Source organism: Amphibalanus amphitrite, unplaced genomic scaffold (genome assembly GCF_019059575.1).
Source record: "Amphibalanus amphitrite isolate SeventyFive unplaced genomic scaffold, NRLGWU_Aamphi_draft 000787F_arrow, whole genome shotgun sequence".
NCBI lineage: Eukaryota > Metazoa > Arthropoda > Thecostraca > Balanomorpha > Balanidae > Amphibalanus > Amphibalanus amphitrite.
Genome location: NW_024882281.1, coordinates 1 through 22,953, shown reverse-complemented (window position 1 = coordinate 22,953; position 22,953 = coordinate 1). Strand labels below are relative to the sequence as shown.

Sequence of the window (22,953 nt, the reverse complement as noted above, 5' to 3'; positions counted from 1 at the left end):
CCCCCCCGCTCCAACTCCGAAACTACTGGGCCGATTGTCAAAACTGAAACGGCGTCTGATAGCCCTGGAAAAACTGTCGAGCAAAACCTAATTTTATTGACCTCGAGATCACCGTTGACGTCACAGGTCAGATCAAAATAAAAATTAGCAACGTTTTGGCTTGTTAACCCTCCCCCGTATAGGGGGGGGGGGGTCGAACGGACTCCCCCTCGGTTTTTCGCGAATACCTCGCGTAAAAAGCGGCCGACCGCAACGAAGCTTTCAGTACCCTCGAGTTATAATCAATTTTACACCTACCCTAAAAAATGTAATGGCCCTGACTAATGACCTTTGACCTGTGACCTACTTTTCGAGACCATGTTTGGCCGGAATCGCGATTCGGCGTATGTCGGCTCGCATTTGCCGCGCGTTTGCAGTCCTTTCGTGGTTTCAAGCGTTCAAACATGGGATATGATGCTGCTCCCATGCATTAGGGTGGATGTCAAGGTCACCAGAAGGTCAGGTCAGTTCATTGACCTTTGATGACCTCGGTTTACTTTTTCGAGTTTTATCAGCATCTTTCTAGGCTAGTTTTTTTAGCTGATTTCGAATTTAACAACCATATATGAACATTTACGAAGTAGTTTTGGTGCCTTCGTAACATGTTACGAAGCTGTCAGAGGCGGTTGCCACCTAGTGCACCTACTACGAATACCCGGCAAAACCCTTACTGGTTGACCTGACCTGACCTGACCCGACCTGGCCTAAATGCATGAAGACATCATCTATGATCATAGCTAACATGATATTCGTGATCAGTTCCCTAAAAAACCCAATAGCAGCCACGTTTTACGACGTTCTAACAGGTCCCAGTTTTCCCCACTTTTGGGTCATTGACCTGACCTGGAAGGTCAACCGATGACCTAGGACCGACGACCTAGGATAAAATTGGGTACCATCGGCTTTCTCTCGTCACGGGCAGCACGCTCGTTTTTTCCGCGAAGCTCTAGCTCAATCAGGGGCGAAACGGCAAGGAGGGGGTTCAACGGACCCCCCCCTTAAACGTTCGTGGCTGGAAAAACACCAATACGGGCGAGGGTTAACCCCCACCCTACTGTGGGGAGGGCTATTCATAGCCCCTCTCGTGTTTACGCAATATCTTTAAAACCGCTGGACGTATCAAAACAAAGCTTTTAGGACCTTCGGCTGCATCAATTTATTTGACACCTTGTGCACTAATAAAATTTTCGTAGCTACTATAGATCGGCCGGAAATGACGCCAGAGTGACATCATGTTCGGCCGATTTTGATGCAAAGCATTGAACAACGGTAATCGCTCTCAAGATCTGAGTTTTAACCCGGCAAGCGGTGGGCCTCCCGGCTACCTTCCGCGCGGTGGGAGGAGGGGGGGATTTTTGACCCCCCCCGAATCTCCGAAGCTACTATGACGGATCGGTAAAATTTAAATGGCGTTCGATAGCCTTGTTAAATTTTTCGAGGGAACTTCAATTTCATTGACCTCGGGGTCACCGATGACATCACAGGCCAAGTCAAAGATAAAATGTTTCACCGTTCACGGGTCTTTTAAGGAATGCGCTGCAACATCGAGTAAAGGGCATTTTGTCAAAAATCAGCGATAGGGCGTGAGTTGCCTATTATACGAGCATATGTTGCTATTGGAGGTCACTGATAATACCAGGTCCGATCACCAAGGGTCAGCACATGAACCTATCTTTACTAAGTAGGGTTGTGCGATGCATGTTTTATGGCCAATTTTTCATATTCGCCTCAATGGTGTTGGTTATAAGACCATCAGGGACGGTTTTTTGGTCACTTTCTGGTGGAGGTCAGGTCAATGTCAGGTCAAAAAGGTCAAATTTCAGGTCAAAGTTGATAGTTTCGCATAAAATTGGTATTGATTCGATGCCACTCGTCACGGCGAGTCTAATGGTGGTCTTTGTTTTGCGCTTTGTGGTCTAGAATTGCCAAAATCGAGTTTGAAAATTTGACGTCATTAATTTTGAACAGTTTTTTTTTGTTATAACTTGGCAAAAAGGAGTTATCGATCTAATACTTGGAATGTGAATAGAAGTCCATAGTGGCTATTACATATATTCCGTTTGTTTCGAAAATCGAAAAACTTTTGGGATTTTTTGGCTATTATATCTATTTCTTTTTATTTTTGGGGTCAACTTCAAAAACAAAATCGAGAGAACAGTATAGTAGCCCTGGTAATTCTACACATTTCATGTCTTGAACATTTTTATGCATAATCAAATTTATAGACCTGACAGCTCTTCCCGCGAAGCTTTTTTTTTGGTCGACAATGGCAGAAATGACGTCACTCCGACGTAGCGGCCAACTTATCATAGCCTTTGGAAAAAAAATTTGGTCACAATGTGCAAAAGGGTACTGAAAGTTTGGTGAAGATCGGCGCAGCGGTTCTGGAGATATATCGAAAAAAAAACTAAAGATGGATGCAAAAAATGCCCCCCCCCCCCACCGCCTTGAGGGTTAAGCTAGATCCTTTTTTTTGCATGGGTGGACTCTACAGGGCTACCAAACTGATTTCGGACTTTCGAAATGTTGAATATTTTGAAAATTATAAATATAAAAACTCAGAAATTGTATTTTTTATTTTTTTACATATACGTTTCTGAATGAAAAAAAGCAGAATATGACCACGTTTCCATGGGCATCACTGATCCGGATCAGTAAAAATGGATTAGCTAATCCAGTATAGTTAGACAATATATGAAAATGAAAATAAGGGATTAACTGATTATATAAGCCTAATCCACTTGGAATTATATCATGTAACGAAGAGTTCGAGAAATATAATACGATTTAAGTTTGCTGATCCGGATCAGTGATGCCCATGGAAACGGGGTCTATATGTGTTTGAACACATATGCGTTGAATATATGTGAACTTCATCTGACAAACACCTTTTTTGTTGAAAAATGTCAACTTCAAAATTTGACCATTTTTGACCTAAAGTGACCTGACCTGACCTCAGCTATATTCAGCTAAAATGGCCTAAACTGACACATACAACACTGATTTCGATATATATGGCCTACATGAACCATAAAACATGTCTCACGTCACCGATGCACGATATAAAGCTTTCGTGACCTGGGATGAGATGGCCTTGACCTGAAAAATTCGAAGTACAAGTTCGGTACCCTCAGGTTATGTTACGCATATATTCACGAGTGTGCAAACAAAAAATGAGCCTGATCTGATTTGTTGGCCGGCACCCAGAGTGCCAAGACGCTGATATTTTTACTTTGACCTGACCTGTGACGTCATCGATGACCTCGAGGTCAATGACATTAGGCTTCGCTCAACAATATTTCCAGGGCTACCAGGGGCCGTTTGAATTTTGACAATCGGCCCAGTAGTTTCGGAGTTAGGAGCCCCCCCCCCCCCCACTGTAACGTGCTGTAACGTGCTGTGGGGCGCGTTAGAGCACATACCCCAGTGAGGCGTGGGTTAACAAATAAAAAAACACGTTGATTTCCGACGCTGGGAAATGCCCGCAATGATACCCACCCCACCACCCTCCCCCTACCCGGTCCAACAGGGTCTCAAGGAAATTCAACAACATGAACCGAAACAAAGGCTGCGATCTTTGCTGGAAATGGCACTCGTGAGATAAGTATTATTATGCTGAAGATACAACGACTTACTTGTTATTTCCGAGTATCCTCCACCGTCAGCTACGCTAACCACCCACACAATCACCGTTCAAATATTTAAAACCACGGAGCACCTTCACAACGCCGGCGCGCGGCCGGAACTGACATGGCGGCGCCGCTGCAGCAGAGTCAGACGCACGTGGATTGTTAGTAAGGGTGTAGTGTTGTCATGGTGTTGCCATGGTATACCTTACCATAGCAGCAGAAGCACACCCAGGGAACTGTTGCAAGAAATTTCTGGCCTTTCGTCCATAAAACTATTAATTGCTCAGGGTCTCAGCTAGTCCTTGGATGACGCTCCTTCCAACATATCAAAAATTGGCAAACACCTCTATGGAAAGGAGGAGACTTGATCGCCGAATTCACCTGCTGGATCCGCCCGTGGAAAGGTTGATTTTACTATGGTAGGGAATATTAGCTTACGAGGGTATCTACTAGCCTCAGGTGGTTACCACCTTGTAAACTGGGGTACAAAACCACCCCTGATAAACGTAACCATGGTAATATCAACATGTCAAGGCAGGATAGTATTCAGCACCATAGTAGGCTGGTAGTAATATGATGGTAGGCTGATGGTAAAATTTACCAAAGCTAGTAACTTAGTAAATTGATGGTAAAAACTTTTTTCAGTGTGTGCGGCTGTAACAAAAACAAAACCATTTTCTATGTTTTATTTTATTGTCTCCTCCTCTGAGACTATTGCTGATAATAAGCAAGCGTCGTGAGCTGGCAGTCATGTCCCTTATAAACTCGCTATCGGCCCGGCTGCTGCCCGTCAGGTGGCATTTTTAGGGTCAAAGCGCCGTTAGCATTCCGGGCGGACACATGAGGGAACTATCAGCACCACCCCCGGAGCCATCCGCGCCGCGCTGTCGGGCCCCTGGGACCGCCGGGAGACGCTGCTCAGCCGCGGAACATATCTCGGACTGACGTCGGCGTCTTAGTGTGCTAATCCTGTGTTCGACTTAGTGCCTGTTGTGTTTTGTGGAGCATGCTTATTGCTTTCACTAACACGCCTTGGTAAAAAAAAAAAAACACGCTACGCATTACGCTATCCTACGAATTCTACCTGAACATTCCTACGCAGCTTGGTAGAGCACGGCCATGCATTATGGTAGAGAATGCCTTCGCATCTCGGTGGAGACACCTACGCGTCTCGGTAGAGCACCCCTGTGCGTCTCGCCGAGATGAAGCCAATCGGTGGCCGGTGATTGAGCGGGGGCCTGTTGGGACAGTGTCGCGGCGACACCGGGCTCGGGAGATCAATGTGCAGGCGATCAGGAGGGGTGTTGACACTTCATTTGGTCGTCAATGCAGCGCTCATGCACGCCGAGCCGATCGCATTGAATGCCAGTAGGCCGGAATGCTGAGACTTTAGCGAACGGTTGAGATGTTTACGACCTACCTGCTTTTAGAACGATTGCAGTTTGCAACCAAAGCAGAATCAGTGCAAGATGTCGCGTAGCTGGCCGAGTGATGACAATCCGAAATAACATTTTGCTTGAAAGTTAAAATTTAAAGCCTACAGCCCACTGCTAAAGTTATGTGCGGTTTTACCAATCTCAACGGATGGCTTAATGCGGAGTGATCGAAAAGAAGACGTTAATAGATTAAGTTGCAGCTCCAAGGGTAACGATACAGGTTAGCTACATTACATTCAACGTTTCATTGTGGTCTGGCTAATCATTCCTAAGCTTCAGAAGCAGAACATACCCATGACTGAAACATTACTTATGCTGTGGACTGTATGTATGTACATTGTACATACATGATATTTGGAATTCTTACATGCAACAAATTCTAAAAATTGTCATTCCAACATGCCTAGTCTACAAAAACATTTCAAATGCAGATGTTCTCATAGTAGCCAGTACAGAAAGAATATCTTACCGTTACAATCTTACCATTATTCTTTGAAGCAAGATTCGCCATGCATATCTACCGATGGCATAATTTAAATGAGGCTTTATTTCACAAACTTTAACCATTTAGACTGCTCAAGAATGAATTTGATATCATAGATCGGAATACACCATTACCCTCAGAAAGCAATTATTAATTTGGATGCATCCGAGTTTTCATTTCTATTTGGACAAGTTAGCTGTTGATCCCATGTGTCAAGGCTGTCAAAGACGTTGCCATTGAGCACCCGTAAAACGTTTTTCAAAACAAAGGATTCAAAACACTGGATTAGATGGCATTTCAGTGACGTTAAGACACATAGGTACAATATGAAAAGATAATGAGAAATTATGTTACACCTTTCTCGTTAAAGTTTTACACCACTTGGTAGGGACAAAAATAGAATAGCAATTGGAACGTTTGCCTCTCCTAAGCTTTCCTCTTTGTTCTTTCCTCACAAGTGCAGGGGCTCCGCCACCGGAGGGGAGGGTGGGGTCTGGGCCCCTACTAATTTCGGTTCCTTATTACAGCTGTGCCTAATATTGGGCATTTCCGGGTGACACGTCCCACTCATCCAAATCATAAAACCGTGCCTGAGCCTCTTCTCACAAGATAAGATACCTACCGTAACGACTGGTATTTAACTGAAGTAGATACTTGAAGTTACACAGCGACGTATATATGCAAGCAAAGTCCCGACAGATTTGGAGATAATATTTGTTTTTAAAGACATATCCATCTTTTAGTAACAACAAATTTATCCCTCGCCGGCACAGGGGGGGGTTAATGCAAACCCCCCTAAGGTTTTTCGCAAATAACTCGCGTAAAAAGCGTCTGATCGCGTCGAAACCTTCAGTACCCTCGCATTGATCAATTTTACATCTACCCCAAAAATGTCATGACCCTGACCCAAATGACCTTTGATCTGTGACCTACTTTTCGAGACTATGTTTGGCCAGAATCGCGATTCGGCGTATGTCGGCTCGCTGTCGCATTATCCGCGCGTTTGCAAGCTTTTTGTGGTTTCAAACGTTCAAACATGCAAATCACATGTGATTTGATGTTGCTCCCATGAATAAGGGTGGATGTGAAGGTCACCTGAAGGTCAGGTCAGGTCATTGACCTTTGGTGACTTCGGCTCACTTTTTCGTGTTTTATATGTTTCTAGGCTAGTTTTTTTTAGCTGAATTCGAATTGAGCAACCATTTGAACATTTACGAAGTAGTTTCGGTGCCTTCATAACATGCTACGAGGCTGTCAGAGGCGGTTGACACGTACCACGAATACCCGTCACGACCTCTACTGGTTGACCTGACCTGACCTGACCCGACCTGGTCTAAATGCTTAAAGACATAATCTGTGATCAGAACTAACACGATATTCGTGATCAGCACCCTGAAAACCCCAATAGTAGCCACCCCGACTTTCTAACAGGTCCCGATTTTCCCGACTTTTGGGCCATTGACCTGACCTGGAAGGTTAACCGATGACCTAGGACCTTAAAATTGGGTATCATCGGCTTCCTCTCGTCACGGGCAGCACGCTGAGCTCTTTTTTCCGCAAAGCTCTAGCTCGATCAGGGGCCAAACGCGAGGGAGGTCGTACCCCCTTGTGCCGTCGAAGGACGTAAAATGGCCTGTGCCGGCGAGGGTTAAGGAAACAGAAGCGTCAAACCCATGACCGAGATATATCGCATGAAATCAGTAACATGAGCAGTAGCATTAGAATCGTTTGGCTGATACGAGTCCCAACTCCAAGAGTCGACAATTGGACATACCTAAAAACAGTACCTACAATCCGAGACGCGATATCGTCCCCGCGCCACAGCCTGGCGGTGCCTCCGACACAATAGTTTCCCGCTGCGTCCGGCCGACCAGCGATGGGTCCCCAGTGAACCGGTCCGGGACTCATCCCTCAGAGCCGGCGGCTAATATGTGTCGCCGCGGTATCAGCGGCTGCGCGACGCACGCGACGCACGACATAAAAGCCGCCACCGCCGCCGCCGCCGCCACTTGCCACTGCCGGATTGGGTTCGACTCCGGGGAGGGAGCGACTCAGCACTGTCACCGCTCGAGGTAGGTGCATATCCTGAATGTGACTAATGAAACTTCTAGTGCACATCAAGGAATATTCAGTGATGATCTTGTAGTCTAACTGACAATTGTATTGTCTTATACGATTTGTAATTTATTTTGTATTGCTGTATATTGAGCGGACAATGCAGCTTGTTGGGATAGGCATGCGCTTCGTCAGACGACTTTCTAACACACCCTTTTGGAAAATATCCTACACTTTCAATAGATAGGTATTGCGCAGCCTTTCATTGCATTTCCTTACAAGTGCGTATAGGCTCTCGTCTCGATATCAAATCCTCTGATCTCTTATCCATGCCTTGGCCTAACACCAGCCTGTCTTGCAGGTCGGTTAGCGTCTAAAAACACTCGAGGCGACCCAACCAGCCAATGAAGGTACTGGGTGTGAGCTTGGCTGTCATGTTGTTCCTACACACATTGGCTCCGGCAAGAGCGCTATATCTCAACAGAAATACTCTTGGTAAGTAATGTCTTTTTTCGGCCTAACACCTACAAGGTCTCGGGCAGCTTCGTAGTGGCGGGACTGGGGACGTTAACCCATTAGATATGCTTGGCTCCAGTACATGATTTTCTAGCCTTCGCGTGGGAAAGGGTCGTTTTCGGCCACACTTGCCAGTTTTCTGCTTCTTAGAAAGTAAAACTTGTCATATTATGATCAATCAATTTCGCAGTCTGCGTAAAATGTTTCACCATAGGTCACATAAGGTGAGGTCACCAGGTCAAGATAAACAACCATGCCTTCAAAACGTTTAATTCCTACAGCTAATTTCCTAGAATTTTTGAGCTCGGGGTATTGATGAGGAAATCAGTAGCAGCAAATTATTTCTCTCGTAATTTCCATATCGTTGACGTAAGGCCAAGACAATTTTACGACCCCTTCATTGAAATTCAATGAGGGACATGGCATAGAAGGAAGATGGATTTTTCTTCAAAGTTACACCACTCTGTTGATAAAAAGCATGCTGTTTGTACAGGTCTGGGAGCCTTCACAATACGGGATTAAGGCGTTAAATGTGCTGATTACCTTCATTGTTCCATCTTCAAACAGGAACGATCGAACTTTAAGACCAAATATGGCGTCGTCTGTGTAAACACACACCAAATTTCGCGGCACTACACACGTGCCACCGTTGTCTCTACATGCATGTAAAAAATATAACGGAAGATGGTGGTCAAACAGGTCCAGTACCGAGACGGAGGATTTTATCCCAGTGTATGGATTTATAACATGATTTTTCAAAACCAACAACTGCGAGGGTGAAGGCGATGCACTGTGCTGATGCAACTAGCAATCACCAGCGGGTGCAGATTTGGGGCTCAGCACTCTTCAAGGGACAGACCGCCGAGGGCCGAGAATCGCGAACGGTCAACGAAATAGTGTTCAATCCTTGTAGTATGTACTCCTTTTCACTCCAAACAATTAGCAGCCTGCGGCGATAGAGATTAGAGTGGGACTGCCAGCTCGAAACGGGGTCAGTGGCCAAAGAAGAGGACGAGTATTCCGTGTTTTAAGTTGATACAGAGACTTCTGTATACCGGTATACAGAGGTCTATGGTTAATAAAATTAGCCAGGCTGACAAAGTTATTGCAGCAAAGACCTTTCGTAAATTTCGTAAATCGTTACTCTAGAGTCGTCATAAAATCGTTATCGTAAATCGTTAGTCATTAAATCGTGATCAATTTAAAATAAGACACATGAATTTCCCCACGTCTCGTTTTATTCGCTTCCTCAACGGCTGAAGGGCTCTATTCCTCAAGGGCTTTATTTGCTTCCTCAAGGAATGTTTGTTTACCAGTCCTTGAGGAACCGAATGAAGTGAAACATCGGACAATTGATTAATCCAGTTTTAACTTAATAACGGCTTAACGACTAACGATTTACCATTAACGATTTTACGACGGCTCCAGAGTAACGATTTACGAAAGGTCTTTGCTGTATTTACTTTCTGTGTTATAAGGTCGAACTTCGAATCACTTTTCATCTCTCGTACAGGCCAAACATACTATTTAGATTGACCAAGCCCGCTCCCATACCGTCCCCAGTTTTCTGACCGAGCCCGCCCACCGCAGACGATGCACCAGAGCTGCGTCCCCGGCTGTCGGGCGGAGAGCTGCGGCAGCTCGGCAGGCTGTCGGGCGGAGAGCTGCGGCAGCTCGGCCGGCTGTCGGGCGGTGACCTGCAGCAGCTCGGCCGGCTGTCGGGCGGAGAGCTGCAGCAGCTCACCGCCGGCCGCCAGCGCCGCTCCCGCCTGCCGCTCTGCAAGCGCGTCAAGCAGGAGGTGCCGCCGATCTGCGCCGACGACGTCGAGTGCCAGCGCCACTACCTGCAGTACGTCAACAACATGGTGCGCATGCTGGACGCCGGCCGGCGCCGGCGGCGGTGAGCCGTCACCGAGCGGGGGACAGACGGGTGTGACCGGTGTGAGCCGAGGGTTTGGGCGCGGGCCGTGGCCGCTCGCGGCAGACGCTCCACGCTAGCTGCACGCAGCCCGGCGGCCGCTGATTATCTCAGCCGTCCCCTCTGGCTCAGTGTCCGATATCAATTGCCATCCTCAGCGATCTCAGTGGTTCAGTGTCCGATGTCTGTGGCATAATCATAATCAACGGTGTGCATATGTGACAAATACAAGTAGCTTCCAAGCATGGCGTATTTGTATCCATACAGGGTGTCCGGAAAGTCTTGATTGACGCTTCTCTTGTTTGCCGTCTGACGCGCGCTGTGATTGGTAGACGATCAACCAATCACCGCAGGTGTGACCCCTCGTCGACCGGTTACGGGGACTCGTACAAATATAACCTTGAAGTGGTATCCAGTCATCGATAAATGGGTGTATAAGTAGATACCAATGGTCACTGCCTGCCTGCCCGCGGCGGCCGGAGGCGACTTGAACGATGGGCGAGCTCCAGTACGATCTGGCGTTTCGGGTAAAGATCTGCCATGACAATTCCTTAGACGATACTCTCAGGCCAATACGAACGCCGTCGTCTCGCATCTAGGTATTTGTGTAGGTATATTCCTGCAACTTCGAAATTTTTGGTGCAAGATCTGCTTCCGCAAATCTGTTTTCGTTTTGCCCTCTTCCGTATTGCTAGTTAACCCAAGCCCCACTGCGGGGGGGGGAGGGCTATTCATAGCCACCCTCTCATTTTTCTGCAATAACTTCTAAAACGCTAAACGTATCAACGCGAAACTTTCAGTATCTTTGGCTGCATCAATTTGACACCTTGCGTGAAAATATGAACTTAGTAGCTACCATAAGTCGGCCGTAAATGACGTCAGAGTGACGGCATGTTCGGTCGATTTCGACGCATAACTTTGAACTGCGGCAATTGCTCTCAAGAGCTCAGTTTTTAAGCTAGATCCAATTTCTCTGCATGCGAGGATTTATAATACACTTAGCTATCAAACTGCTTTCTCAGATTCTCAAATTTTGAAAATCTGTCAGTTTAATGCATATATCAAAGATATATGCATCAAACTATAAAATTTATATTTTTATCTTTCTTTTAATTTTTTTTTTTGACTTTTCGAAAAAGAGAATCTACATAGAATATACAATATACAATTTATAAACCCTGTATGTGATAGAACACATGCCCATGATATACTCTAGCAAGATGTAGCCAGATATCTTTAAAAAGAGCCAAGTTATACGCATTAGGTACCTATAGCACAAATTTCACCATATGTTCACCATTATAAATTTTTCAAATCAATTTCAGTACGTTATTGACCTCCTACAGCAATATAAATAGCACCATTGTGTTTCGGAGCTCAAACTGCATCTGATGAACATCTTTTTTTATTGAAACATTTTAACTCTAAAATTTGACCTTTTTGACCTGAAAGTGACCTGACCTCAGCTATATTCAGCTGAAAAGAGCCTCAAATGACACAGGTGACACCGAATTCGACATATATGGTCTGAATGGACCATGAAACATGCGTCAATTGACCGATGCATAATATAAGACTTCCGTGACCTCTGATGACCTGACCTGAAAATCGAAGTACAAGTTAGGTACAGGCAGCAGGTACCCTGAGGGTATCTAAAGCACCTATTCACGAGTGTGTAAACAAAAAATGAGCCTGATCTGACTTGTAAGCCGGCGGTCAGAGCCCAAAATGTGAACAAGAAAAACATTGATAATCTTTACATTGACCTGACCTGTGACATCATTGGTTACCTCAAGGTCAATGAAATTAGATTTCGTTAGACGGTTTTTCTGGGGCTATCAGACGCCGTTTGAATTTTGACAATCAGCCTGGTAGTTTTGGAGTTATGCGGGGGGGGGCTATGAATAGCTCCCGCAAGTAGGGCACGTTATACGCAGACCCCAGTGGGGCGCGGGCCCGCGCCCCGTGGGGGTCTGCCAAGCAACGCACCCCGTTGGAGGGTTAATGGGGCATTTTGCTTCCCCTAAGATTTCGAGAACCACGCAAAATAGCGACAAGCGGTGACAAACGGTGTTGGATATCTCCAACGGGAAACTACCTTGTGACCCAATTTCATTGACCTAGGTCAAACCGATGACGTCACAGGTCAGGTTAAATGTCGAATTTTGTTTGTTTGCCTTAAAAACCTGGCTGGCTGGCTGGCTGGCTGCCTGCCTTGCTTTGCTTTGCTTTGCTTAATGCTTTGCTTTGCTGACAAAATGACCTAGATCTGAACTGGTGCTTTATTTCAGAAATAATTTTTTTTTTCTATGCCGCCACCCATTATCAGGTGACCAGGAGTGCCCCCTCCCTCTATCCCAGCGACACACAGAACCTTACGTTAACACCATAATAACTTAAAATTGCAAGTCGCGGCACTCCCTGCTAGGAAATGAAATGTAACATAAAAAAGCAGAAGGGAGAAAGCTATACGAATTAGGGGAACAAAAAAGAAGCAAAGTAGTCAACACTGCAATCAGTGGTGACTGCCCACTACTGAAAGCCCCCAATTTATCAGCACACTCACACATTCATCACACTCACAACACCCACACACGCCGGGTCACTTTTGGATCACTTTCATCAATTTACTTTAAAAAAATCACAGCATTGCGAATACTCACTGGTAACTTACAATTTCACTAGAAAACAGCTTTGCTTCATCAACAACGGCTTCGGTTGAACGGCTTTGCTTGACAGCAAAGCTACTGGAAAAATAAAAACAAACGCGCAAAAGGGTTTTTGGTTTCTTATTGGTATCTTGGTAGTTGGTTTTTGTTTGTTTGCCTTGACAACCAGCAAACAAAAACGCGCAAAATGTATGAGGAAAGCCTTATTGAGTTCTCCAGCTTGAAACGTCAAAGAATATTAGGGGAAGGAGGGTGAATTGCGCCACCTTAAGGAAAAACGCTAATTGTAAGAAAACCGCTGGAGATATAAGCATGCACTGGTAACCACTTCAAAGAGGAACTCATTAGCTACGATTTAAGAGCCTCCCGATCAATTAAGAATGTTTCGTTTGCTTCCGACAGCTGCTTTTTCAGAAACATGCAAAAGGGCGCATTTACCGAAAACTGCTGTAAATTGCGCCAGGGGGATGGCGCAATTAGAATCCAATTGCGCCCTATACTTAAACATGGCTAAGCGAATGAGACGGAATGCATGCACCCCGGCAGTGTAATGTCATTGCGGCTTACTTAAACATTTATAATGTTTATCAGGCTGGATAAATAATAAATGTAAATTTAAATCGCGATGTTTTTGCCCAGGTAAATAACTTTACATGTGTCCGTATGTTTGTAAAAGTGCAACGAAAACGTTTTATGTAACCGACTAGATATATGTGAAAGTATGCACCTATACGGTTAAATTTTCATTCGTCTCTCTCAAAATTATTAGTTCTTATCGTTTCGACAACTTGTTGACATCAGTTTTTACTTTTTGATCATAGCTGTCACCCCTCACGGCCGAGTCAATGTTGAAAATGCAGTATTTTGTGAATTACACCACAAGTTCGCAGCCTAAATGGCAGCTGCATTTTAAGTTTGACGAGAGAAATAATTTGCGGACTGGCGACAGCGGGCTGCTCCTCTGCCTGGCATTAAACTCTTTCTTTATTGCAATCAGTTGATGATGCATTCATACTGTCGTGATACAATAGCTACACCATTATTCTATTTGCGCCCCCATGGCGCAATTGCCATGGGCGCAATTAGAATTGAGGTACTTTTTAATAAAAGCGTAGAAGTTATCATAAATATGCTGAAGGAAGTTTACTGTTTAAGTGAAATATAATGAAAAAATGGGCTTATTTTCTAAATATTACTCTGAAAATCACACACGTATCACATATTTTTATAGCCAACGGTTCAAAATACTGCAAAAAGGCTAAGAAAACGCCGTAATATCTTTGATGGCGTAACTGAGCCCTGCTGATTGGCTTCGTCGGAGAGCTTGGGCCATAAAATGAACTATCAGGTGGTGAAAATATTGTTTTCGAACACAAAATTATAAACATGCCATTGAATTCGTGGGAATGTTGGTGGGCGCAATTGGTTAAGAGGGCGCAATACACCCACTTTCCCCTTCCCAATCAGAAGCAAGCATTCTGAAGAGCTTTACAACAATTCGCGCTCCATCTGCCCGTGTCGTCTCAACATGCTGCTTGCGGACAATCTTGAACGCAATTTTTAAAAAGACCAATCTGTTAGGCGAATCCGTTCCCGTTAACTTGAAATCTAGGCTTTTTCTTGCTGACGTCATACACCTCTGGTCATATCTGGTAAAGACCTTGGCGATCTGGTAAAGACCATCGAAATTGCGCTCTAGCGCTGTCAATTTATATTTTTAAGAACGAATGGCTTCCGGATCATGTGGTTTTAGCCTATCAAACGAGCAAAACTGCTATCTCAACTCCATTCCCCATGTTAGACATGAACATGTCCCTTTAATTAACCCTCGCCCGCACATGCCATTTTCCCATCCTAGAACGCACATGGGGAGGGGGTGCCACCACCCCCGCGCCATTGCGTTCCTGTTGGAGATAGAGCTTCGCGGTAAAGACCAAAAAGATTATTTGGGGAGAGACGAATCCAATGAATGATACCCATTACCCAGTTTTACCTTCTCAGGTCAGTCATTGACCTTCCAGGTCAGGTAAAACTAAAAAAATGTTGCTGTTTTGGGTCACAGTTGGATATCAAGTGCGCTGCTTATCATATACCGATGACGATGCCGTTTTCTAGTGCCAAGCCAGCTAGAACCTCTTTGTCACACTACCCGACCAGGTTTTTGCTGCTGAGGTCATTTCAGGTCAAGTTAGGTCAAGGTCAATGATATGTGTTTGTATGTCTGTGTGTGTCTGTGTGTATGCGGATGTGTGCACCGATTGTTTATGGGTCCATGTTACATGAAATCATGATCTGAGAAGCTTTTACCAAAAATTCAGTCAAAAAACTTCACGAAAAGTAAATTCAGCTTGCCTAAAACGCAGTTATTTTAGATGACCTAGGCTGACCTTGACCCTGACCTTGACATCTGTGCATCGTCGAACAACATGTTTTATGATAGGTGGGAGGTAAGACTGGCAAAAAAGGCCGAAATCAAGGTGTCAAAAGCTCACAAGGCCCATACAGCCAACGCAAGATGTTGAGAATTCCTCATTTGGCTCATGACATGACCTGAAAAACAAGGTCATATCTCCGAAACCAAAAATCACAGAAACTTGAAATTTTCAGTGGACATCAAGAATGAATAGAGGAGCAGCTATACGAAAAATCAGGCTTCTAGCTCTAAAAATGTTGAGTGCAGAGCAGAACGACTACCTGGAGGGGGGGGGGGCATGTGCGGGCGAGGGTTAAGCCGCTAACGTATGTGGTTGGGGGGAGGGGGGAGGGAGGCGTTAGATCCCTCTGCTCGGCCTTAATCGAGCTAGAGTTTCGAGGAAAAACGAGTGCTTAACGTGAGGTCAATTTTGAGAACAATACCTAGAAAGGCCTGTGAAAGAGGTATCAAATTCCCATGTAGCTCTTTTGGTTCCCGATCCCGAGTTTTGCGTCGGGTGTTTCGAAAATGGTTGAAATGGACAAAATTTGACCTTTAATGATCTCTGGTGACCTGACCTTTGACCTGACCATAAGAAATGACCGAAGTATTTCCGCCATTATTTTGACGCTCTTTCGAATGCCGCTTACCGTGTGTCGCTACGTGGTCCAGGCGCCGAATGAGATGGAGAGGGGGAGGGGGGTGAAAACGCCCCCCCCAGCTCGACACGGAACTTTCAGGCCCTCAGTACGGCGTGGGTTAACCACCCTCCCAGGAGTAGTTAGGTCCCATTACAGGGTAGCTGTACCCGCTCTCAGCGGACATATCCGTCGAGAGCGGGTAGGTATACGACCACCCTGCAATGGGACCTAACTTTTCTGCTGGGAGGGTGGTTAAAAATGGTTGCGGATAGGGGTACACGCGAGACACCGGTTTACTCGCCGGTTTTGGGTGAAATTGTTATCAGTGCATTACTTTCGAAAATTGAAATATGATGAGAGGAAGGCTATGGGACGCGGATTACGTATCAAATAGCCGTTTTCACGACGGCCATCTGGTACACATTTGGTGCACATCTGGTACAGATTAGGTGCATATTTGGTCAAATCAGGTTCAGTGTGTCTCTTAGCAGCTATCAGCTAGGGTTTCACTAATTACTTATATGCCTGCTTTGTCATATTATCAGAGAGCATCATCGATTAAAACACTGAGATAAACTCATAAAATGAAGATATTTGCTGTAAAAGAAATTAGGTGCAGATTTGGTCAAATCAGGTGCATTCGCCGGATAGTCCGTCGTGAAAGCGGCTAATATCAATTCAATATTTTATATACTATCAGCAGCTTCACATCACATCGAGCAGTATGGTCGGTGTTCTAGTCTTTACATGAGATACCTCTTTATGGGAGAAACGCCTGCCCAGGGTGAAACTTCAGCCTTTGCCCGTTTACAGTTCGGTATGGAAGCTCAGTGCTGCCCCCTCGATTTCGACGAGCCGCTAGTTAGAGCGCTTTCCGTAGTGCCATTCCTAGCGCTAGTATCGCAGTCTGCTGCATCCTCACCAGATACATTGGTTTTAGGAGCCGAGCTGATCAGAGTTGGAGGATGTAGAATAGAATGAGAGAGCTTCTCACCTTCCTGGGCAAATGTTTTGAGGAAAATAAATTTGTTGGCGCAGAAAATGCAACATTGTATGCTACTGAGGTCTATAATCGTGAGGTGACCTCTCAGCCAGGCTAACGAGTAACGACCCAAAGGTCTGTTCAGTGAAAAATCACCATTTTTGTTGAGTCTATCCCGAGCACGACCGGGTTATATGATATAATATATATTCCATAACACGAGTGAATGGAGAGCTCCACACTCAGAGCCTCTATATCTATCTCCGAAACAACTCCTGCGATTTTCACAATTCAAGCAGCTTTTGATAGCCCTGAAATAAGTTGCCATGTAAAACCATTTTTGGTTCACCTCGAGTTCACTGATGGGATTGGAGGTCGGAAGTCAGGTTGAAGAAAAAAATATCAATGTTTGCATGGTCAATGGTCACACTTCGGGTTCTGAAGGCAGCTAAGCAGAACAGGTCATACCGGGGCTAATTTATCATATGCAATTGTATATTGCATACCCACTACATGCTCACTATAACTGTAGGTATGGTGATGGTACACACATTTCGAGTACCGAGCCTGTATTTGATATGTTACAGGTCAAAACTAGGTCAGAAAAGGCTACCAAAGTCACGATATTAAAGAAATATTGGTCATGTGACTGACGTTCAATTGAACTAACAAATGGAACTATGGAACTAAAAATATAAAAAAATGTTAAGGGTTCACGGCAACGGCTGAGGTCATTTTTTATCGAAAGTTATGTTAACCCGCGACGGGCCGGTGCTCCGCGACTTCCGCGCCGGGCCGGGGGGGGAGGGGGGGGGGGTCTGAACACCCTCCCATCTAACTCGGCTCCTGGACCACGTAGCGACACGTGGTAAGCGGCATTCGAAAGACCGTCAAAAATTATGACGGAAACATTTCAGTCATTTTTTGGGTCAAGTCAAAGGTCAGGTCGCCAGAGGTCATCAAAGGTCAAATGTAATCCATTTCAACAATTTTGGAAATTGCCAAAGGGCTAACTCAGGAACCAATAGAGCTACAGCGCCACGGAAAAACGTATTTGATAGGCCTTTTAACCCTAGAACGCCTAGGGGGGGGGGGGGTTGTATCAACCCCCCCCCCCGAGGTTTTTTCGAAGTGCACGCTAAACGGCTTGTCGTAGCGGGCTGAAATTTTCAATACCCTCTGGGGCAACCTTTGCGCATCTTTTGCCGAAAAAAATTGATCGGGTCATGTCAGGTCACGGAGTTATGACGTCATAAGAGGTACAGCCTCCGGCCGACAGTTACCAAACGTGTGCGCCGAATCCCTAGGTTTTCTGCCGGTGATACCCACATTGTTTGATGGATCATGATGAAACTTCCCATGCATGTTGGGGCAAGCATTGGCTATCGTGTGGTGCAAGAAAATTGACCGGGTCAGGTCAGGTCACGGAGCGATGACGTCACAAGAGGAACAGCGTCCGGTACTATTTTTGAAAAGCGCCCGAACCACTATTTTGCTAATTCTTGTCACCTCAATGGGAATATGCAGCAATATTAGCTTCTATAGGGAGCAAATGGACCTCCCAAATCCAAAAATACAATCAGATTTCAAAAATTTAAATTTTGATTTTTCGAATTTCTGCCGCCGACTGTGACCTTGCCGACTTCCGGCGCTCCCAACGCGCCATTTTTAGAGCTAGGGAAACGAAATACATACCAAACGATAGAGCATTGATCAAGGAACACGATAGTGAAGGTTTCAAGTCGATATCTCCCACCGTTTTGCCGCAATCGCCGCGGAAAGTTGAAAAAGTTTGATTTTTTCGGAAAATTTGACCTTTGACCGGTCATAAGTAGGTCAAATGTTGACCTAGGTCCAAAAAATATACCACCAATCGCGAGATCTCGTTGAGAGCAATCTGTTGGTTTTTTCCGCTAAGCTCTACGACCTTCCGTTTCGAAACGCCAGGGGGGGGGGGGTCGTAACAACCCCCCCCCTGGTCGTTCGTGTTATGAGAAATGGCCTGGTCGTGCGAGGGTTAAAGCCCTTTCTGGTAATGTTCTCAGATTTGACATCAGGTCAGCGGTTTATCCTCCAGAGGGCAACAACTCTAAAAAAGCCGTTTTCACGAAAAAAGGGTTTTTCGGTAATAACTTTTGATTCAAGTAAGCCAGGACGTTACTTTTCCCTTCTTCGTGTTCCTCTCGTCGAGACGCGTCGAATCAATTATTCGTTGACCTTGAAGGGTCATTTTGAAAATTTGACTTATGTCAAGGTCATGACCTGACCCGAAAGGGTGCTGCATATCAGTCGATCCATATCGTCGAGCTGAGTACATCTGACGTGTTTTCATCACTCTAGCACGTCTTTATCAAAAGTTATAGCCAAAAAACTGCTGGTGACCCAGTGGCGCGGGAACTTCTTCCAGACTGGGGGGGGGGGGGGGGGGGGGGGGCTGAACCATAATAGAGATCAACCTAGGGTACCCCCAAATCTAGTTTTCTCACCGGTTTTAGGCCACTTATTTTTCAGACCTTGGCCTTTTCAACAACAAAAAAAAACGAAAATATTTGCAAAAAAGTCAGGTATTCCGTCTCAGCTGAGTGAAGAAACTACCGTTTTGGCAACCTGGAATAAAGGTTTTAATCTGCCAAATGAGTTGCCGAGCCAGTGAAAGAGGTGGATTGTTCACTTACATGCTTTCTTCCTTTGTGACCCACAACCCCTAATTTGGGGAGGTCAAGCTGCCTCAACGGTTCCTGACCTCATGAAAAGTTGTGGGGCACCGCCCCCATGGCCCCAGAGCTGTGGGGGCAAGCTTCCCCCACTGCCCCCTCCCCGGGTTTCCGCGCCTATGTATGAATCTATGAAATTATTTTGGTAGATTTCCTATTTCGATTCCTCCAGCTGGGGGGGGGGGGGCTCAAATACATTACGAGCCCCCCCCCCCCCCAGCCGAAAAGTTGGAGGGGCTCAGCCCCCGCTAGCCCCCCCGGTTTCCGCGCCACTGTGGTGACCGTTCATGACCTGAGATGTCCTGAGGGGCACACAGGTGCATTTTTCCGATTCAGTGTGTCATGTTTACCCATTAACCGATGTTTGAGAGGGTTTTGGACACCATTCATCCAAAAGAGGCGCATTTCAATTTTATCCCATTGACTTATAATGGAGAGGTCGCAAAATTGACCTCACCTTAGGTCACCGATATCAAAATTCCGAGAGATACATTTTTACATACTGTTAGGTACTCTTAGCAATCGCTGAAAGATTCAAGGCGATCGTTCAGTCGGTGTAGCTATGACGAGGATTGAAACTTTTTCTGATGTGAGGTCATTTGACGTGACCTGGTGACCTGACCTTGAGAGCTCTGGGTCTGAACTTTTCACATGTGCGGACAAATTGCATTAACAGGTGTGCTAAAGGTTTTTGAGATATCTGCGAAAAACCGCAGGGTAAATGTGTTCAAACTGGTACCGGACAAAATATCGAAATGCAAAATATCGAAGCGTAAAATATCGAAGGTAAAATAGCAAAGTGACAAAACATCGAAAGCAAAATATCGAACTTGCAAAATATCGAAATTGCAAAATATCGAAATGACAAAATATTGAATCGCAAAATATCGAAAAGCAAAATATCGAGGCTGCAAAGTATCGAAAGATAGAATATCGAAAGACAAAATATCGAAAAGACAAAATATCAAAAAGACTATATATATATTTTTTTTAAATAAATGTAGTCCGAACCTGTTGATAGGAGGGATTCACAAGGACAGGGCCACCGCTAAGCGAAGCTTGTTGCGGCAACCCGGCCCTCTACCCTCCGATCGCGCAATTCCAGTTCTATGGCAGAATTTAGAGTCCAAAGTTTAACGCGCGCACATAGCCGCGAACGGCCGGTCCCCTCACTGACTTCGCCTGGCTACGGCTTGCCACCAACGGCAACCATACCTGTCAGGAGGCCCATAAATGTCGAGCGCCCGTCGCGCTTCGAACCCGGACTGTTATAACCGGGAACGCGTGCTCTCACCACGCGGAGTCCAACGCTCCACAACTGAGCTGCGGGACCGGCATTGAATATCGAATATTGAATGACAAAATATCGAGAGACAAAATATCGAGAAGGCAAAATATCGACATACAAAATATCGAAAAGACAAAATATCGAATGCAGCATGTCATACAGACAAAATAACGAAAGCAGAATATCGAAGAAACAAATACCTAATCGAAAGCAGACTAGTATCGAAAAGACAAAATGTCGAAAGGTTAGGTCAGTATAGGTTAGGTATGATTAGGTTAGGTTTAGAGTGGATTATTATTTTAGATCAAAGTTGCCATTGGTTCAGATGTGACTAGTTCAGTTGTCATTGGTTCAGCTGTCACTGGTTTACTTGCCACTGTTCAGTTGTCATGGAATAAGTTTAAGTGCCTCGCCAATTATCCCACCCTGTTATTACCTATCCAAATCTGTCCCACCAATTATTAATATGCGACTCGATATTTTGCGACTTCGATATTTTGCTTTCGATAATTTGCGTTGGATATTTTGCGATTCGATATTTTGCTGTTCGATATTTTGTCATGGAATCGTTCAAGTTCAACCCCCCCCCCCCCAGCCCGGTGCAGGTTAACTGAAGGTGTGGTCATGATCAGGTAAAAAGGAGAATGGTCAATAGCTTTTTTCGAATTAAAAAAGTCATTGGATGCCGTTTGAGCTCCGTGATATTGCTGCCTCTTTTGTATACGACGTCTAAGCCGTAGTGAAAATGCATTTGAAATATTGAATATGTTTAACTGTCGACTACAACTCTGTCGAAGGTATTCTCTATGGAGCTGTGTGCTGAGTGGCGCATGTTTGCACTGACCTGTATTTCCGACTGTTTGTGTGAGTTGCCTGGAGAGCGGGAGCGGGCAGGGTCCGATGGGAACCGGACCTGCTGTTGGTCGATGGCGGGGCTCGCGGTGTGTGATGGACATACCGACGACCGACGCGCTAATCAGTGATTCAGCGAACACAAAGAGGAGTTCATGAGCATACACCATAGTGTTAGTACGCATTCTGCAGGCCCGAACAGTGCATCTTGCAAGCACAAACAATATCAGGTAGGACACCATTACCAAGCTGTAGGATGAACTGAAATTGCGGTTTTCATCGACTTTGGAAACAACTAAACCTGGGCCGCCTGCTCTCATCAAGGGCTTATGTTCACGACACAACAGCGCACCCAGCTGCATGCATTCGCAACGGCGCAAGCATGCATATATTCACGTGCGAATAAATGTGGGGACTGTTGACGAGGGTCGCCGAGCAGCACTCGTAGTTCCGCCGATCCCGTGGTCGGGGCCGTGGGAGCGACGAGTCGCTGCCGGCGCGGAGCGTCTCCCGCGCGCCACGGCGACCGATCAACACGGCGTGCTCTGTCGGTCCGGCCGGCCGGGGTCGGCGCGCGGCGCGGCTCAGAGGATCAGCCGCCGCTGGCCGACACGTCCACCGGGTCTCCAGCAGCCATGGCCGGCACTCGGCCGTCCCTGGCCCTGCTGCTGCTCGCTGTTCTGATCTGCATAGGAGTTAACGGTGAGTATAGGAATCAAGCGAACGGGCACGCCAGGATATGGCCTGGTAGCCTTTCCCAAAATTATGTCGTGGATTATTTAACCCGCGCGGGGCTGGGGGGGGGGGTAAATTTTACCCCCCCGCGAATTTTGCGATATCTCAAAAACGGCGGCGCGCAGCGCCGCCAAACTTTCGTACCTTTCTTACATCAATTTGACACGGTCCCTGAAAATTTGAGGCAATCCGTCGAAATTTTTTTGAGAAATTGACGTTTTAGTTACGTCATGTTCGTCATTTTCGCCTCAAAAACGGCAAAAGTTCAACGGGCCCTAACATCTTCATTTTTAAAGGAATCAAGACGTTACAAAAAGTTATACGTAATTTACTTTGTCTATCAAATGGCTACTCGGTTTTTTGAAAATTTTGGATGTGCCTAAATTTTTTTCAAAAAACTTACTTTTTTGGAAATCATTATAAATCCAAATTTTGAGTCTATCGAAAAAACCGGAATATATGTCAGAGAAGTTCTATGTGCACCTACATACCAAATTTTAGAAGAATCGGTTAAAAAATGTGGGAGTTATTCAAAATTTTATGACGTCACGACACACATTTTTTTTGAAAACTTTTTTGGAA

The 22,953-nt window shown here is 45.5% G+C and overlaps 1 protein-coding gene across 1 annotated transcript; it reads left to right on the top strand.

The window, feature by feature from the left end:
- Positions 1-7,411: 7,411 nt before the first annotated feature.
- Positions 7,412-10,319, top strand: LOC122366143. Its single transcript, XM_043338013.1, has 3 exons — positions 7,412-7,660; positions 8,005-8,138; positions 9,750-10,319. The coding sequence occupies exons 2-3, from the start codon at positions 8,048-8,050 to the stop codon at positions 10,061-10,063; spliced, it is 405 nt and encodes a 134-aa protein (XP_043193948.1). The 5' UTR covers positions 7,412-7,660; positions 8,005-8,047; the 3' UTR covers positions 10,064-10,319.
- Positions 10,320-22,953: the final 12,634 nt, after the last annotated feature.

Excerpts from the sequence above, each read along its gene's own strand:
- LOC122366143 (XM_043338013.1), top strand. The coding sequence starts at position 8,048 with ATGAAGGTACTGGGTGTGAGCTTGGCTGTCATGTTGTTCCTACACACA. Across the intron at positions 8,139-9,749 it reads TCTCAACAGAAATACTCTTG|ACGATGCACCAGAGCTGCGT; the intron begins GTAAGTAATGTC and ends CGCCCACCGCAG.